Source organism: Gymnoscopelus microlampas (genome assembly GCF_963454915.1).
Source record: "Gymnoscopelus microlampas genome assembly, chromosome: 1".
NCBI lineage: Eukaryota > Metazoa > Chordata > Actinopteri > Myctophiformes > Myctophidae > Gymnoscopelus > Gymnoscopelus microlampas.
Genome location: NC_139962.1, coordinates 45,472,617 through 45,491,936, shown reverse-complemented (window position 1 = coordinate 45,491,936; position 19,320 = coordinate 45,472,617). Strand labels below are relative to the sequence as shown.

Genomic DNA, 19,320 nt, shown 5'->3' with positions numbered 1-19,320 from the left:
GTTATGACTTCAACTCAATATCACGATTATTTTAAACTTTTGTCTCGATTACGATTAATGAACAATTATTAAAAAAGGTGAAAATAGCAGTTCTACAAGTTGCTTGTAGGTCAGCTATTTTCACATGCCACCATTTTACAAATATAAATACAGGGCTTAAGTGGTTTATCAGAGTAAATGATTTAGTTGATTATAACAAATCTTTTCACATTTTTTTCATGTCAGTTCATTGATATAATATATCAACAAATATATATTATATTATAAGAAAATAATATATACTGTATATATAAAAAACCTGCTTCTCTATTATTCGATTAACTGAGCAAGAGTTAACGGTTCTAAATGTGTTTCGATATATTTCAGTATTGACATTCTTTTCCTCATCCATAGTGTTAAAATAGCAATGGTCAAAGTGAAGAAACATCTATCATATCCGTCCCTTTGTCTACTGCAGGAAGTAAAATGTCCTACATCATATCAGCCTAGCCAGAAAAAGTTGCTCCCAGAAAATGACGTGTCAGTTTTTAGGTCAGAAGGAGGATTGATTTAAAATACATTTTGTGGATTATTTAATTCGATTTCAGAGTTGACATGAAGTGAGATAATTATCTTTTACGTGTGTGTGTGTGTGTGTGTGTGTGTGTGTGTGTGTGTGTGTGTGTGTGTGTGTGTGTAAGATGGGCTTTACACAATCTGCAATCACCTGATTTGATTAAACAACGAGTTTCTCCATTTTCTCCCCTAACTTGCTATTTATGCATTATTTTCATATTGTAGCATCCCAGGGTGTGCATTCAGCAGAGAGACCTCTCTACATGCCTTGGGGCGGCGGGCGCACACATGCAGTTTATTTTGTTATTGTTTTATTGTCTTTTCATTATGTTGATATAATGCCATGGGAACGTGTTGGGGTCTCCCCCAACACGTTCCCATGGCATATATCAACATTATTTATTATATCCTGTTGTGTTATCATATATTTTTGTATGTGTTGACTGTTGATACTGATTTATACTTGGTCGTACGACCACTAAATCAGGTATCCAAGCAGATGCATAGCAGATATACAAGCTCACAAGGCATTGTGTTTTCAGTGTATTACGCTGTCATACGACAGAGCATAAATTAGGCAAACCCGATAAATTGTTGAGTGGAGTCCCTCAGGGCTAGATGCTAGTGTATTTTCCGTTTTCGCTCTGCATCATCACATTGACTGGAGAACATTGTTTTTCATCCCCATGCCAGCGTATTTTACTTACTTAAATTGACAATCTTTGGAGAGCTGTGGAAGCCACGTTGTGTACACGGAAGTAAACAAAGAGTGTCTGGGGGGTGGGAGAGGGTGTCCTCTATCCACCGGAGCAAAAACATTTTTATCGCGATCAGCCATGTTGTTGCAATCGCCCGTTGAATAAGGCTCGTTTTCACCAATCAAAAGTAGAAATCCGAGCTAAATGTGTTTTTCTACAAATCCTAATGTAGGAGTGGACGGAAGTGACGTTTTTTGGGACGTCACATCCGTCCATTCTTTCTCTCAGAGTCCAGGGATCATTCCTAAGTAAGTTCTTGGTAGGCAATGTGTTAAATATCTTTGCTGAAAATATCCAATCTACCAGCTTACAATAGGTCACGTTGCAACGCGTAAAGTTTCCCCTCGAATACGGATGTTGTGGTTTAACCATACAGAAAAGGGATACTGGTGGTTGGAGTCACAGTTGAGAGAGTGTTACAAATGAAAGTGTATTCAGATCTTTCAGACTGGTCCTATCTATAGCAGGTTATAGTAGGTTAGCAGCACTGTTCATTCAAGCCATTACACAGAGCCTCCCACAAGTGAGCAATTTTGATGTACAGCAGTAGCTACGAAACAATGTGAATGTTAAGACTAAATGTCGTGGCTCTGCGACAGAAATGATTTTGAACACATTTTGTTCAAAATCGTTTCAGTAGCAGAGACTCCAGGGATGTCTCTCTGCAGCCCTCTTTCTCTCTCTCTATTTAGACTTTGCATTTAGACTCTGTTTGGCTCCACAGCAGGGAGTCCAGTCACAAAGCCTGCTACCGTCATTTAACCACAAGAGTCCAGTCAACAGATGTTCCCCATGCAAGGACTGCTCAAACACTTCTACTAGTCTCAATTTAAACCGGACAGCAAAGCTATTATTGTTAGTGTCTATTAGTTTTATTAGTATAGCATGCTTATAAATAGGATACAACCATTCAAGGACGGTATTACCATGTGAGTGGACCAAGAAGGGTCTGAGATTGGCCCAATGTGTGCTTTTGCCCTTGGGGCTTGGAGACAGGGGAGAGAGAAGAGCTTTTGAGAGTGTTTGCTTTTCGTTACAATAAACTTTAGCTTATGCATTCACCTTCCGTGTGGTTGGTATACTGTACTTTTACCACGACAATTTAACACATGAGTGTTTGTTGTTGTGATCAAGCCTGTGGTTATAAACACGGTGGCAAATTGAACCCTCAGTATTCAATAATCAGATTCAGTGATGATGTGAACAGTATAATTACCAACATTAGTTTGTCATTAGTTTGTACATGGCCCGATCTTCCTCCAGGTATTCACAGATATCAGGTAGTTTGAGCCACAAATGTAAACATGCGCTTGTATGTGATCTCACATCATGCATCATGTAATAGTCATGTACAGTACTTTAGTGTTCTGTAGAGATAAAATGGAGAAAGGGTGAAAATAGTTACAGTTACTTAGTTACTCAGTTAATTGCTGAACTGTAAAAAAAAATATTCTGTGATGATTCTGTAGTGTAGACTGTTTTCTTTTTCTTTGTGCTTAGGGTGTCCGCCCGGAGATTGGGAGGTCGGGGTTCAAACCCCGGCCGAGTCATACCAAAGACTATAGAAATGGTACCTAAGGCCTTCGTGCTTGGTACTCAGCAAGGGTTACCTTAAGGTTAAGTCTCTGTGAGTCCCTGCGACATATTATACTAGCGTCATGTCCAGGGGGTGTACTTGTACATCAAGCTGACACACGTTACAGAGACAGGAGATAGGCTCCTGACCTATGGGCCACATGGCTCGGGAACCATTGGTTCCCAAGGCTACTTACTTGTACTATTTAGTCACAAACATGACAATAAAATGGCATCAATGCAGCAATATTGGTGGATATGTTTGACAGATCCTGTCCGAGAGGGGTCACTCATAGTGACAGGTCAGAGCATGGTGGCTCTTTAGATCGCCCTGATTGGTCAGCTAGCTGTATAAGATATGGGCTGATAGGGCTGGCCGATATGACTTCAAATCAGTATCACGATTATATCAAATGTTTGCGTCAATTATGATTTATGAAGGATTATTAAAAATAGAAGATCTACAAGCTCACAACGATGCGAGGCGGTATTCTTTGTATGCCACCATTGTACAACAAAATGCTATAATACAGGGTTAGGTGGTTAATCAGACTAATTGATTTATTTTTTGTTTGTCGATCGTTGATATTATGATAAATTAAAGACATTATTTAAAAAAAACCTGCTTCTCGGATATTAGATACGATTAAGGCGGTTAGAGGTTCTTCTTCTAGATATTGGTTTCGATATATTTTCGGTTAATTGCCTAGCCCTATGGGCTGATATCATTTATTCCCCTCTTGGTGCTTTTATCACTCCCCTCATCCAAGGCAAATAAAAGCTGAGTATGTGATAATATTCTATAACTCTGTACAGTTTAAAGTACTTTTCCCAACCATGCCCTTCTCGAGATCATGTTTTATCTTACAGTTTTGTGGCTTAGGAGCTATAGACCTGGCTAAATGTGAACAAATCACATACTGTATTGTATGGAGCTTACTGATGCTTGCACATCTGACATTGGACTCCATATTCGGAAATGGCTGACCCTGTGGCGCATCCTAGGCCTAGACTAGTCCAACACAGTCCTTCCCTTCGAGTAGTATTTTACAATGAGCATTAGTGCGGATCAATTGTATGTAGGATGGAAATAGACCAATCAATTGTTTACTAACATTGAGACTGGATGCGCAGGTGATTGTTTCACGCAATCAATTTCCAACCTGTTGTTTCGGGGTGCGCTAGTTTCAGCACACCCCAACCCCCTCTTGTGTGTTGGCTAGTGTGGCACGTCCTGGCGAGACCTGATAGAATGGGTTTCATTTAGCGCATACTGGTTGCACGCATACTGGTTCTTATCAGTGTGACGTCGTCTGTTAAGGGGTCTATAGGGGAAGTCGTGCTTTAAGTAAAAGTAGCTCTGTTGCAAGTAAAGGTCTATTCAAAATACAAGTAAAAATACAAAAGTATTAGCACCTAAATATACTTACAATACCAAATACAATAAATCTAAATCTGCAAAGTAACTAGAAACAAAAAATGTAAAATATTAAAAAGCACAATAATTGCCTCTGAGATGTAGTGGAGTAGAGGTATGAAGTATTAAAAATATATATTTATTTATCATTTAAGTCAAGTAAAAGTACCTCACACTTGTACTTAAGTGTACTTTAATAAATGTACTTTGTTCTACCCCTTTCAATGCAAGTGCAATATGGTGCCACCTACTGGTCATTCAATTTTAGAATTTAGAGAACAGGTGTACTGTATGAGCCCTTGATAAATGCACTGACATCATTCCTTGTGCCTTTGACAGCATTGCTTGTAAGTTGGAACTTCTCATTTTATTTTCATTGTAGTTAGAAGCATGCACTACAGTATTGTCATTGCCAAGCCTGTGTAGATTAGAGTGTTCCCCTGCTGATGTTAGCATTATGCTAGTTTGTTGTAGTAGGGTAGCACCTACAGTACACAGGAATTTGCAGTTGAGGTAGCCTGTTTGATGTCAGCTAACACTGCTTTATTGTGTCAAGCATAGCATAGTACTTTAAACAGCCTACACAGAGTTGTGTGTGTTATATTTGTTAGTTTGTAACAGCCTGTCCTTTTATTTTACATTTCTTTCTTTTTCTTTGTTTTTTCTCCATTCTCTGATATCATGCAAGTGTGGTATTATTAAAAACACAGGACGATAGCTTGGAGGCTATCCCTTGACGCCAATGTCATTATTGAAAGGAGTTTGGCTGACTGTCTCTAGCTGCATTATATACAAAGTCACACAGCAGGGACAGTACATGCTTAGTTACTTTCTACCACTGATGTACTGTAGCATGTAAAAAGAGTAATAATATTACTAGGCTATATATTATAGCTACTCTCTGCTGCAGTGATAATCAGAATGAGGAGAGGAGAACCAACGGTATTATATAGCATGTTCTGGAAGCAGGCAGAGGAGAACAGGGTTTATGAAGAGAACATTACATGTTTAATCCCGTGTTTGGAGGAATTCTTTATTTATTACATTTTTTGGATGGAATTTCTCCCTCCAACTACTTAGTGGCCAGTAGCATGTACATTAACGCTGTGCAGTCTGAACCTGATACACAGTAAACAAAATCCTCCATGTTAATTTATCCATTATTTGTAACTCTGAGCGTGTACAAATGTAACCAAATGGACCCTTAATGGACCCTTACGGTACGCGCTCAGAGTTCAAAGGAACACTAAGGATTTTTGTGTAGCTTTGGGGCACGGAGCAGAGAACGCTGCACACAACATTTGTGTACTCAGCAAAACATCCCGTGGCTAAAGGTTAAAAAGGCCTCCACGTTTGCCAGTAGCCACGTGTTGTTTACGTGTGTGTGTGATCAGAAATCACGCCTGAGGCCATAGCATGATCATTTACTCTGCAAGCGCAGCAAGTCCACGCACACACACACACACACACACACACACACACACACACACACACACACACACACACACACACACACACACACACACACACACACACACACACACACACACGCATTGCTGAGTACCACACATGTTTAATACATAATCCATGTTCTTGCTATACCGCAGTGTGAGATTTGCAGTTAGATATGGCAGGAAGCGTGTTTGACTCTCTGTAGTGATTAGTATGGGGTTGGTTATCGATCTACGTTGGAGACGACGGGATGACAGTCTAATTACATTAAATGGTAATATTGACTTGCAGTACTGAGCAATACAGTAATAATAAGGTAAGGGATACTTATCAAAACTTAGACATTCCTTTGTGGGAATATTCGGTGTTGTGGGAAAGAATGAAATAGCTACGATTACAGATTTTGTAATGAAAAGAAAATCAAAGCAATTTGTTTTTAATTATATGAATAACCTGCAAGGAGTTCATTTTGAAAGTAAACTTCTAAACCAGTAAACTTCTAAACCTCCAAAGTAACATATACCCCAACGTATTTTGCCTTCACTCACAACAGAGGCCTATCCTCATTAATACTGAGAAATATGTTCATATTTAATAGGACTTACAGTATGCTTAATTTGTACTCCGTCGTACAAGGGTGCTGCACGCCGAAAATAGTTATGATCAACTAATCATAGCTAAGTAAACCCAAATACAGCTGGATGATTTACCAGACTTCCATGCAATACTTTTTTGATGAATTATCAATATTCCATGGAGAGACAGCCTCTTATTAAGCAAAATGCCAACACATTATTGTGCAGAACTTGTTGAGTAGGCCTACAGTCGGTCTTTGAGAGAGAGTGAGAGAAAGAGAGAGAAGGGAGTGAGGGGAGAAAGGGAAGGAGAGAGAGAGCCTATTTCACCCACTTAAAAACCTGGCCAATGCTGGGTACCGAAACCCTAACACGCTGATCGACAGCTCATTGCCAGCACAATAACCCTGGGAATGCTGGGCAAGCTGATAATGCTGCTTTCTGACTGTATATAATGTTCAAGGTATGGCGGTGTCAGTGTGTGGCGTGCGAACTGATATGCCCATATATGTACTGGACTTGCACGACTTCAGCACAAATCGGTATGTCCATCGACAGAGAAAATCGACGGCTGACGTCAGCGCAAATTGCCATTGTTGTTGGGTAGCGGTAAGACTGAGAGGGGGGGAGCAGGAGATGGGGAGAGGCGGAGGGAGGGAGAGAGGGAAGGGAGCAGGGAGGAGAGGGAGACAGGGAGGGAGATAGAGCGAGGGAGAGCTTGATCAGCGAAAGAGCGGGAGAGAAGGAGAGGTAGTGGGAGTGGGAGGGACCGAGAGGTGGAAGGAGGGAGAGTGAGAAGTGGAAAGAGGGAGAGAGGTATGGAAGTTTATTAGAGAGGGAACAGTATTTCACACACACAATAAACCGTCCAATGTTGTGTACCGAAAACTGATAACGTGGTGCAATATGCTGCATGTTCTGCTGTGTGTGTGTGTGTGTGTGTGTGTGTGTGTGTGTGTGTGTACATTCACGTGTATACTGTATGAAGACTATTTTTTGTCTTTTTATTATATAAGGACTAAAGTAACAACATTGCTTCATGATGCTAGCATTCCTGAGCAGCCTGTCTCTTTCTCTGTCTCTCTCCATCACTTTCTCTATATTTTCCTTTTGTTCCCACATAGCAATGTTTGATCGCAAGCAGCAAGCATACTTTTTAATGGCACAATAAAATGTTTTATTTATTTATCCCTCTCTCTCTCTCTCTCTCTCTCTCTCTCTCTCTCTCTCTCTCTCTCTCTCTCTCTCTCTCTCTCTCTCTCTCTCTCTCTCTCTCTCTCTCTCTCTCTCTCTCTCTCTGCAGCCCGTACCTGTGGTAGTAATCTACGGGGGCCCAGAGGCGTCATAACTTCTCCTAATTACCCTGTTCAATATGAGAACAATGCACACTGTGTGTGGGTCATCACTGCAATGGACGCTGGGATGGTGAGCTCATCCTCTTTTCTTTTTATTCAAACTTTATTGTACCAGGCAAAGAAATCACAAAAAAACATTCTTACTTCAAATCATGTGGACAAAAAAAAGTGTTTCTGTGTTACATTGCATCCACATTTTAACATGTGTTCACCATATCATTGAGTACAGTTTGGGACAAATTGCACACTGTTGTTTCATTCATTATGTGGTTACGTTTTAAAGTTGTTGTTTTTTCTTTTTGAAAATGTAGTTTAGTTTAGTCAAGAAATGTTTGGTTTTCCCACTGATGTACTCATTAAGTGAGTAAAAAATAACAATGTTAACTGTTGCTTATCTTTACAATATCTAACACGATGAGCCACATTCAACACTGCACAGTAAATTCCTGAGTGTTACTATCATTGAACTAGTACAGAAATTGAGTGTCCTTACAAATCCTGTAGAACTGCAGTACAACCTGCCCAAAATCTCCTCCCCTCTCCATGCATTTCATTTCATTTCATTTAAACGGTCATTTTGAAGATGATATGAGAGAGGTTAGAGTGAAGCAAAAAAAGATGCCTCAAGCCTCAATCACTTGAAAACAGGACAAAGAGAGAAAGGCAGAGAGGGAGTCAAGGGGTGAGGGGCACTGTGATGGAATGTGGAGAAAAGTGGAAAAGATTTGACTGAATATTCAGTTACTCTCTTCAGTTCTGAAGGTGAAATGGAGACGAGAGAGGGGGAGAAGAGCCTGTGTACCCAAGCAGGTACTTGACAAGGAATAGACATTGAAGTTTTCAATAAATACACAAAGGGAAATGGAGTCTCGTCACCTGTGAGGGAGGGAGGGAATGTGAGAGAAGGAGGAGTGCAGAAAAAGAGCAAAGCTTGAACTGAACGGGGAAGGTAAAGAGAATGAGAAAGTAAGAGAAATATGAATAATGAGAGAGAGACAGAGAGAGAGTGAGAAAGAGAGAGAATTTTTTTTCTTATACATAATATGTAAAATAACAATATATATTATATATTAAAAAATACATTGTGATGCAATGCTCTGGACTAATATTAGTTCATCTGCACGCGTAACTATGGCAACCCACTAGCCCTGTAATTACCTGCATTTGACCTGTAACCTCCTCCTGTTTTTTCTTCATCGTCTACTTCTTCTTCTATTTCTATTTCTATTTCAAATTCTTCTTCTGTAATCAGTTTGGTTTCAGGATGATGAAACACTTTCTGCACATAAAAAAACATTACGTTGGAGAAATCACATCACAACAGAACTGAATCAAATAGAACAGACATGCATGTAGCCTGAAGGCAGGGCAGATGGAATAGCGTATTGTCTGTGTGTGTGTTATGTGTGTGTGTGTGTATGTGTGTGTGTGCGCGCACGTATGTGTGTAAGTATATGGGTGTGTGGGCATGCATGCATGCGTGTGTGTCTGTGTTAACACATGCTTGAGTTTGGAGAGCAGCTCAACAATATGCTAGAATGTGACAGATTATCAGCTCACTCCAGCTGCTGGCATTTACCGAAGGTTGCTATCTACATACAGAGAGAGGGAGAGAGAGAGGGGGAGAGAGGGGACGCAAAGAGAAACGGTGAAGCAGAAATAGAACAGAGCTTTATTGTCCACACTAGGTGAAATAAAATTGTTCACCTCATCAAAGTTGATCCAACTGAGGGACAAAGACAAAACAGCTGTAGCCTGTCAGACATGTTGGTGTGCTTGGTGACCAGACGTGCCGCTTTGGCCGGGATTGGTTTTACACATTCACGACCACATTGCCTCGGTTTTCCCCACAGTTAAAATAATAACACTTTGTTTGAGTGCTTACATAGATGTTTCTTTCAGTTGAAAGGGGCAGTTCATAGGTGCTAAGTGCTAAATAATTGTCCCCCATCCTGTGAAAACACCAGGTGAAACTAAAAATGGGGAAAGAATTACCAAGGCAAAAATTACCAGATCTATAAGATCACATCGTGTCGCAATGCGACACGGTTTGGGATTTTTTAATATGGTCACCATCAAGTTTGCAGCCGGTTCCCATGGTGTGCTGTTGCCCGGCTTACTAAAGCCTGATTTATACTTAGTTGTGCATGTGTCTTGCACCGAAAATAGCGGATATACAAGCGGAATACGATAGCGGATATCAACGCGTTGAGAGCTTGTAGATCTGCTATTGTCGATGTGAGGCACAATACACAACTAAGTGTACATTGAATGCGTGAACACACTACACCTTTATTCAAATTTGAGCAGAATGATTGCAAACATATAGAATTGTAATCTGTCAGACGATCATTGCGATTGTGGGTTGATTTGTGATTTATTCATGCAAGCTTCAATTTTGTTTACTCTTTACAGTATAACTCAATACTGTTAACAGAAATTGCTATTTATCATACTATATACCAGTGTTATTGCATGTTTAGCCATTGACTACAAATCATAAAGTATACTTTACATTACTTCCGAAGCGTAAACGGTTTTATTTCATGTTTTAATAATTACATGTTGAAAACTAAAAATTGTCTGTATGAGTATACGACTTCTAGACAGTGAGCTAAACGTGCAAAAACATCCTTTTCGTAAACATTTTATGGTGAAGTTAATGTTTTACTTGATTCATGGACCAAATATTTCCTAAAATATTAGAATACATCAGTGTTGGACCTCTATGTAATTTTTTTGATTAATTATTCAGCCCTAATACAAAGGGTGCTGGAATTATTCTTACATGGAATACAATGCAAAATAATTTGCATTCAGTAATAACACATGGTGACTAGCTTGGTGGCAACCTAAATAGGACTTTCCATTGAGTTGCTAATTGAAAGTAGCGTACTGTTGTGGGAGTAAAATCAGTTTTGCTCATACAGAGCCATCGCAAAGAGTTTCAAATGAAAAGCATTCATTAAAGCAATCTACCTTCTTTCTCCGTCAGCATACTGTATTTTCAACTTTATTATCACATCACAAGTGTAAAAGAGTGGGTGAAATTATGTTTTGTAAAGCTCTCAATGTTTTGCATATAAAATAGTTATAAAGGTAAAGAATAGAGAAAGAAGGAAACAAAGAAAACAAAGTTGATTTATTTACTCCATTTGTTTACATATATATGGTTAGCTAGAAAGCCAAAATTGTGCTACATAATATTACAGTTATCTATTTTACCTAACCGCCCCAATTAAACCATAATTTGCATACGGTGGAATAACAACTTATAGGCCATTAGTATGCATTACAGTACATATGTGCATATCTTAGCCGGCTGAAAGTAGTGCAAAAGTGGCATGGACATAAAATGCTGCTATTTGCATAAGTGAATTTAGCATGCCGATTTCATTTGCTTAAACGATTTCCCACAGACACTCGGAGTTGGCATGGGAACCTTGTAGCACCTTGCAGAGAAAGCCCTATGAGTCATTAAGCACAGGGCTTTCTGAGTGTACACAGTGACAAGTGAGCACATTCTGAAGTTGGTTGACTATTTTTACCACCATGCCAGTTTAATTCTGTGCTCTCATATCAAGCTGATGAAGTCACCACACCCTCAGACATAGTTTCAAGGGTGTCCTTGTCTCAGAACTAATCATAAGAAGAAAACATGCACATCCCTTGCATAGGTGGGTTGAAGAATAGATGGAGAAACAAAGAAAAAGAAAACGAAACCCACACACACACCACGTGTTTTGTGAACAATGTTTCTAGCTTTGTGGATTTTTCTGATGAAAACTTTAATATTTCCCATGAAACAAGTGTATGGGCTGTTTGTCTTTTTTTTGTCTCAAAAGTAGCCCACCTCCTCCTCACAAGGTACAATGTTAATGACTTCATGAAGGTGAGGTAATTCAAACTGCTTAACCACGTCATGGACCCTGTAGCGTACCTACTGCAGTCTGGGGTGAACATTCAGCCAAAATAGCAGAATGCATCACATCGTGACGCATTGTGAGCTTGTAGATTGGCTATTTTCTGTGAAAATATTTAGTGTAGAGCAAAAACAGGAGGGGGCCTAGTATTGAGCCCTGGGGGAGGAGTGCGGACAACTACATATACTGTATAGGGTTTAGGTGGATAACTACTAAGCCCCATTTTATAGCCTTTTTTTGGGGGGTGCTGAAAGCAGAATTCTTAAGGCGCATACCACATAGGCTCCGATGGCTGATATATACATTTTTTTCAATTTTTACAAAATGATTGGAAAGAAATTAAAGAGTTTTGAAAGGTTTGGAGATTTTGTTTTTATTTTAGAAGTTTCTTTGGGAAGGTTTTTGCCTACAGTATAATGACATGCCGGAAAGGTTGAAAGTGGTTAATCACCAGCGACTAAAGATAAAACTCTTCCAAGCATAAACAACCCATCTCTCTGCACTGTGTTGGCACAATGCTTGAAGGGTCTCAGCACGTTTCAGATGTCCCTGCTTACCTAGTGCCTTTTCCATCAGTTGAGGGCCCACTAACGCACCCTCATCAGCATATTTTTACGCAGCACCGCATTGATCTGGAATCATTGCTTCATTTGTGTACACAGAGTGTACGGCAGGTGATTATACATCGCCAACAGGGGCCTCAGTGCGACCCGCTCTGACGAAGCATATCGTCGCTGCCGGCTGGAAGACTTGTATGTCCAAAACCATTACATTTTTTAATCATTATTTTTTTAGAATAACCTTTTTTATTTAGTGAAAATAGCTGATCTACAAGCTCACAACGCGTCGTGACACTCTTGTATGATGAAGTAGGGCATTCATTTATGAAAAAAGTTTAAATATAGATATACAAGGTTTCTGCCCGACAGCGACGATATCTATTGATGCGTGCTATCTGTGGTCGATGGCAGAGACAATCTTGTGTGGGGAAAAAAGAAGCCAGGGAGCGAGAGACAAAGGCATGAGGGAGGGAAGAGGTGGAACAAGGGAGAGCAAGAGCGAGGGGGAGAGAGACGGGGAGATAAATAAAGATTAATAATGGTCATCTTTCTGTCTGTCCTCCCCTTTCTCTATCTATCTCTCTCTGTCTTTCACTATTTCTTTATGTATTCATCTACGTCTCTCTTCATGCACCCCCCTTTCCCTCTTCTATCTTCTTTGACTGGTTATTATTCCACATGACTTATTTTGTTTTACAAAATGGGTATAAAAAACATTGTGTGTTTTATATAGGTCTGTCTGTCTGACTGTCTGTCTGTCTGTCTGTCTGTCTGTCTGTCTGTCTGTCTGTCTGTGGTGTGCGTGCATGAGTGAGTGTGTGTCAGTCTACCCAGTATTATCTTATATCTGTTGTCATTTGTTTTGTTGTAAATAAAAACACCACATTCACAATCTTTAATGACAGCCTGTCTGCAAAATGTGGTAAACGTGTGTGTGTGTGTGTGTGTGTGTGTGTGTGTGTGTGTGTGTGTGTGTGTGTGTGTGTGTGTGTGTGTGTGTGTGTGTGTGTGTGTGTGTGTGTGTGTGTGTGTGTGTGTGTGTGTGTGTGTGTGTGTGTGTGTGTGTGTGTGTGTATTTGCGCGCATGTGTGTGATTTGATGAATGTTGACTGTGTGTTTACTTCTGTCAACTTAACTGACCCGCAAAGCTGATGATTTCTGTGCATGCGTTAGCCTGTCCTTCTGTGTGTGTGTGTGTGTGTGTGTGTGTGTGTGTGTGTGTGTGTGTGTGTGTGTGTGTGTGTGTGTGTGTGTGTGTGTGTGTGTGTGTGTGTGTGTGTGTGTGTCTGTGTGTGTCTGTGTGTGTGTGCCAGCAGTATTCAGAACGTTTTAATCAAAGCTAGTCATTTGTTTTTGTCAGATTTTATTAGTTTCATTTTTATCTGTTTTGCTTATTGACATAAAGTCACCAAGGCTGAAAATTCAGCTAGATTCAGCAGAGTGTTCTCTTCAGAGTTCTACGTAGAGACTAACAAACTATCCCATCAGCACTGATATTCCCATGTTTTGATGCTAGGCAACCAAAATAAATGGAGGTTAAGGTCACAGACATACAAAGACTGACCGACATATAGGCTTATAGGAAAGGTTTTCAGAGAAGAGAAGGAAATAGGTAGCCATTCTATTTTGCTGGAAATGTGGAGGTACTTGTAGAGGTTGTGGAGAACTACGTTACCCCTGCTGTGTCAAACTTGTGAACCCACCAATTACACTGAAGTGTTAACATTACCACTCTCAAACTAGCCCTGAAGTGCGTTCAGACTGAATAATGTTTTTGCGTAACACAATAAAAAGATGTTGCGTCACGATGTAACATTACGCAACATGTCGTCTCTTCTCTTTACACAATATAGCAATAGGTGCTAGAATTGTATGTCTCTGGTTTGCACACATTTTTTGCTTGTTTTGCTTGTTTTACCACATAATGTGCCTTGTACAGAGTGACACCCCAATTATACCATTCGTGGCCCACCCGCCTGGCTACTTAACCCATTAAGACACGGGAACGCAACTGTGTCATTTTAAGATGTCTTTGGCTATTAAAAAATAGCAAATATACAAGCTCATAGCCCGGCACCGAGTGCCACGCTATGAGCTTGTAGATCTGCTATTTTTGAAAAATCATGACATTTTTGCATAAAAAAAAAAAAAAAAAAAAAAAAAATATATATATATATATATATATATATATATATATATATATATACTGTGTATATATATATATATATATATATATATATATATATATATATATATATATATATATATATATATATATATATATATATATATATATATATATATACTGTATATGATATATATATTTCTTTTTAAGCGAACATTTGTAACTCAAATCTTTTGGTCTTTTGGCCTTGACATGAAAAGATTTTGAGCACCACTGATATATAGAAACATAGGATTTCTAAGACGAGAAGATTTGTAGAATCCTCAGAAGCAAAGATTTGAGTTACAAATGTTCGCTTTTAAAAAAATAAATATATATTTTTTATACAGCTCTATAAGCTTTTTATGCTGTACATCTCTACAAGCTCATAGCACGGCACTCGGTGCTGCGCTATGATTTAGAAATCTAAAATGACAGCTGCGTTCCCGGTTGTAATGGGTTAAGGTGGCTGCATGCTGCCATTTTAGATGATCACCCTTTCACCTTTTAGGTGGAAAGGTCTCTCCCCAGGGTTCATTTCAGTTAGAAAAAACGGTAGGCATGTTACGATTCACTCAACTCACGATTTACGCTAAATCGTTACATGCCTAAAAAACTGCCTACTTGCAATTCCCCGGTGGACCACCAGTGGGCCCCGGCCCCACAGGTTGAGAATCATCACTGTGCTCCGGGAAAGGCCATGATGAGGTCACCAAAATCACTAGGGTTCATCTGCTGGGGAGCATGAAGGTGAACAGCAAATGCCATGTCGACCCGGACAATAGTTTTTGACATGACTTGTTCAGCACCAACATGTTGAACAGAAAGATAGACTGACCACTATCACTTAGACCACAAGGGATCCCAAACTTTTCAGGCCGCGACCCCCCCAAAATAATCATATTTGAACTGGGGACTCCCCACCCTGACAAGCACTTGGAATTACATTTAGTTTGACTCGGTTCCACAGATAAATATTGTGAAAATAGGCGAGGCGTTGTGAGCTTGTAGATCGGCAATTTTCCCTATATTTGCCTATTTCTTACGTACTATTTGACAATTTGGCCAATTTGGTGTTAAAAAGGTCTTAAAAGTCTTTAAATTGTAACTTTGGAAATGTGGAGATACCCTGTATACAATTCTGTATGTTGGTTTGTTTACTGTTGAGTGAGAAAACAATGTTGCACATTAAGCTAATCATCTGGGGACCCCCCAAAATAATTTGGGGACAACCAGTTTGGGAACCACTGACTTAAACATCACCTAGAGCAGTGGTTCCCAAACTTTTTAGCTCGAGACCCAAACTAGTGAAAATAGCCGATCTACAAGCTCACAACTGGTAGATCTGCTATTTTCACAAAGTACTTTGTTTCCCTCTAATCAATCATTTTTTTTGTTTATGGAATTATTTTGAAAAAAGTTTGAACTTATGAATTTTTTTTATATTTTTTGAAAATCTTTTGGAAATAATAATAATTAAAAACAAAATGTAGCCAACAAAAAATAAAGGGGATATTTAATCGCGACCCATACAAAATTGGTCCGCGACCCAAACATAGGTCCCGACCCAGTGTTTGGGAAACAGTGAGCCACACCGATGTGAAAAAGTGTGTGTATGTCAAATTTGACATCCTGTCAGACGTCTGTCATCTTGTACACACACACACACACACACACACACACACGTTCCCCCATGGCCCTGGATTCACTTGGGGCAAATGCATCTCAAGGTGAATGATCTGTGTGTGTGTGTGTGTGTGTGCGTGTACATGTGCGCGTGCGCGCGTGCGTGCGGTCTAGCTAATAATTCTCTTGTTTAAGTCTAAACCATGCCTGGTTGCTCTCATGCATAAACCCTGTCACTCACACTAACACTTTCTCTCTCTCACACACATCACATACATACACTATCTCTCTATTACTATCTCTCTATTTCTGTCTCTCTCTCTCTCTCTCTCTCTCTCTCTCTCTCTCTCTCTCTCTCTCTCTCTCTCTCTCTCTCTCTCTCTCTCTCTCTCTCTCTCTCTCTCACACACACACACTCCTCTAATCATTGCTATTTTGTGCTTGGTGAATACATATTTGTGTGTGGTTATTACTGTATTACATATTGGATCATTCTCTCTGTCACTGTCACTCTCATCACTTTAATGTTTGCTAGACACCTATTTTGCCATTCTATTCAGGCTAATCACTGCCAATGAAGCCTAACACGATGGGTTTATGCTCATTTGTTACAACACTTGTCGTATTACTGCTCATGCTGTTGTATTTACGGAAGATACAATGGCTGACATGAAGTATTGGCACGAGTTGACTGTTAATACAGTAAGCAGATACAGAGCTAATGTTCTTCATACTGCGCTGCATTTACAAATTGTGGTCACTCACAATTAGGTGACAGGTGGGTGACTATGGTGCACAGTTAGTGGTAGTCCAATGTAAATTAAAGACAAAAATAGATCAAGAAAAATAGGTCACTTGTGGCCTTTACTTGTTTCTAAAGGATGTAAATAATACGAGTCTGTGACAAGCATAAAAATCTGCATTTTGCATGGAAAAGAGAGAGCATAATTATGTCATTGTCCACACTGGCATGCTAATGCCCAGGTCTAACATGGGTAACAAACAAATTGCTATAGACAAATGGATAGTGATCTATTTGAATGTTATGGGGAAGTGACTTCCCAATAATGTCCTGTTTAGCTTGCTGTCCCAACACAAGGCTTTAAATGGCTTTTATACTGTTACATCTTAGACCCAAGGCAATTTTCTTTTTGAGAGCAAATCATGTCTTCGGCTGGGTCGTGTTTCTGTACCCTTTTAAAATGATTCTTCCAACGTAAAGATGTGTCGTTATGCCAGAAACACAGAGCTGTTTTTACTTACCCCACGACCTGAGCACTGCTTTGTTGGCCACTACGCCGCATTACAGTCCATTTTTTACATTTGTTTTAATTCAGTTTTGAGGTTACATTACTGTTGACTTTATCGCAGAGCACTCTAGTTGAGAGAGTCTGCTGAACGTTGGAAATGTGAATTAGTTTTACCTTGCACAGTGTATAGCTACAGGTGATCTCTGTTACCCTCCTGAACTCAATGTTTCTATTACATGGATTCAACAGAGCTGTCAAGTGGTGTTGCTCAAAATAGGATTCGCTTTGAGTTGTTCCAAACTACGCCACCAACAGCCCCATATCTATAACTATAAGGTGTCTCAAAACTGCTGTAACAGACCAACCAGGGGATCCTTGAGTTATTTTACCACACACAAGTTGTCTGCTTCCTGCATCACATTGTGCACGGGTTACTCCAGGACAAAGTTAACAGATAGGCATGGTTCATCTGGGTATTTGCAGGGCACAGCTGACAGGCTAGCCAAGTAAATCTCTATGACCCATTAGGATTACAAAGTTGTCGGTTCTTACAATTTTACAGCTTGCTGACAGCAATAACAGCCAGAAATGTAAAGTTGATGTTGTCAGCATGATGACAGCCAAGCTAAACTACAAAGCAGCTATTTAGATGCAGTGTGGGATGGGGGATGAGTGTGTATCCTGCCTGTGCGTTTCCTTTGTGTAGATCAAGAGGAACAGTTACTGGCATCGGAATGCAGCCCTTATTGTTTACATGGCTCTACTGAGCTACACAGACCCACAGAAGTGCTTCTGGAATTGTTGCTTGAATTCCAGGGAAATACCCCAGAGAAATTAGGGCCAGAGTAAGAAAAACAAATTTGTCACTCTATGTTTAAACATTATGCTTTAATCAGATTCTGTTAATTAACGTGAGTGAGATATTGGGGAATACATACATATAAGTTTACATTCTGTAAGTTCAGTTTCTATGTGTCAGGGCAGGATCTCCAGGTCTCCTCCAAGTATTCCTATGCATTCGTGCAAATAAAGTCACTTAAAGTCTCCAGATAAAGTTTTAGATTCATTTTGTCAACAAAACTGCAGTAACTAGCTGGCTAAAATTGACAACAAAACCTAAAAATGCTCACTGCCCAGCGGTGACTCAACACCGTTGGTCACGATGTCCTCCTCTTCCGCATGTGGGTGACCTCCGGATGACTGTTGTTCTGTGGTATACTGTTTGACCCGAGGCTGTGTCACGCTAAAAGGTAATTCACTGGATTTTAATTTGCACAGTTCCTCTATCATCTAATCAATATTTTGCTTTCCTGCAGGCGTAGTTTTGAGGGGAGACCTGTGGATGACTGCTTGGCAGCTTGATTTCCATGTAATAGCCTGTCAGTCAGCCTGCCCTGTGTTGACCCATGGAGGTTTATTAGACTGTCCTGAATGGACCTCACTTTAAAGGCAATAGTATTATTGCGCTAATGCTGTTTTAGATGACTATATTGAGCAAATAGAGAGACTTACAGATAGATAGACAGACAGAAAGGTTTGGTGTACTGTTTGCAGTTCTAGACAAAAATCTTATCGGAGTACTATAATCGCTGCTCAGCAGTGAGTCAGCACAGCTCCTCCACTTCGTTATAGCTATGCTTCTGCTAGTCTTTGAGAGGGCCACCTCATCAAGATCAAGGTCAGGACTTTCTATAGCACGGTGGATATTTTTGTGTATACCTGAATGTGTGTGTGTGTGTGGCTGTGCGTGTCCGTGCGTGTGTGTGTACGTGCGTGCGTGTGCGCGCATGCTGAGGGTGTCTCACCTCAGGGCATGTTTGCAGTCTATTCTGTAGTAGTTTATCTGACCAACTGGCTGAAGGTAATACACTCCAGGTATGGATTACAGAGTGCCTGTAATGTTGTTTATAAGGGGCTATTGAGCTGCACCGACCAGAAGAAATGCCCCTGAAATGGTGACTAGATTGGCACAGAAATGCCCTCTGAGAAATTGAGATAAGTATTGAGAGAGATTATTGTCGATCTCTCCCAGGATGTAATCATGCCCTGAGGTGACCCAGCCACTCACAGTTGTGCTAGTTTGCTCGCCGGATGACTGAAGGTATTTTGC

The 19,320-nt window shown here is 40.0% G+C and overlaps 1 protein-coding gene across 1 annotated transcript in view; it reads left to right on the top strand.

Annotated features, from left to right (window-relative positions):
* Nucleotides 1-19,320, top strand: part of LOC311051108 (CUB and sushi domain-containing protein 1-like) — a gene marked incomplete at its 3' end in the record, with an annotated part of 707,106 nt that overhangs the window by 407,561 nt on the left and 280,225 nt on the right. Inside the window, exon 10 of the mRNA XM_084065507.1 lies at nt 7,636-7,757. Within this exon, the coding sequence (XP_083921633.1) occupies nt 7,636-7,757 (122 nt within the window). The remainder of the gene's footprint in view (nt 1-7,635; nt 7,758-19,320) is intronic.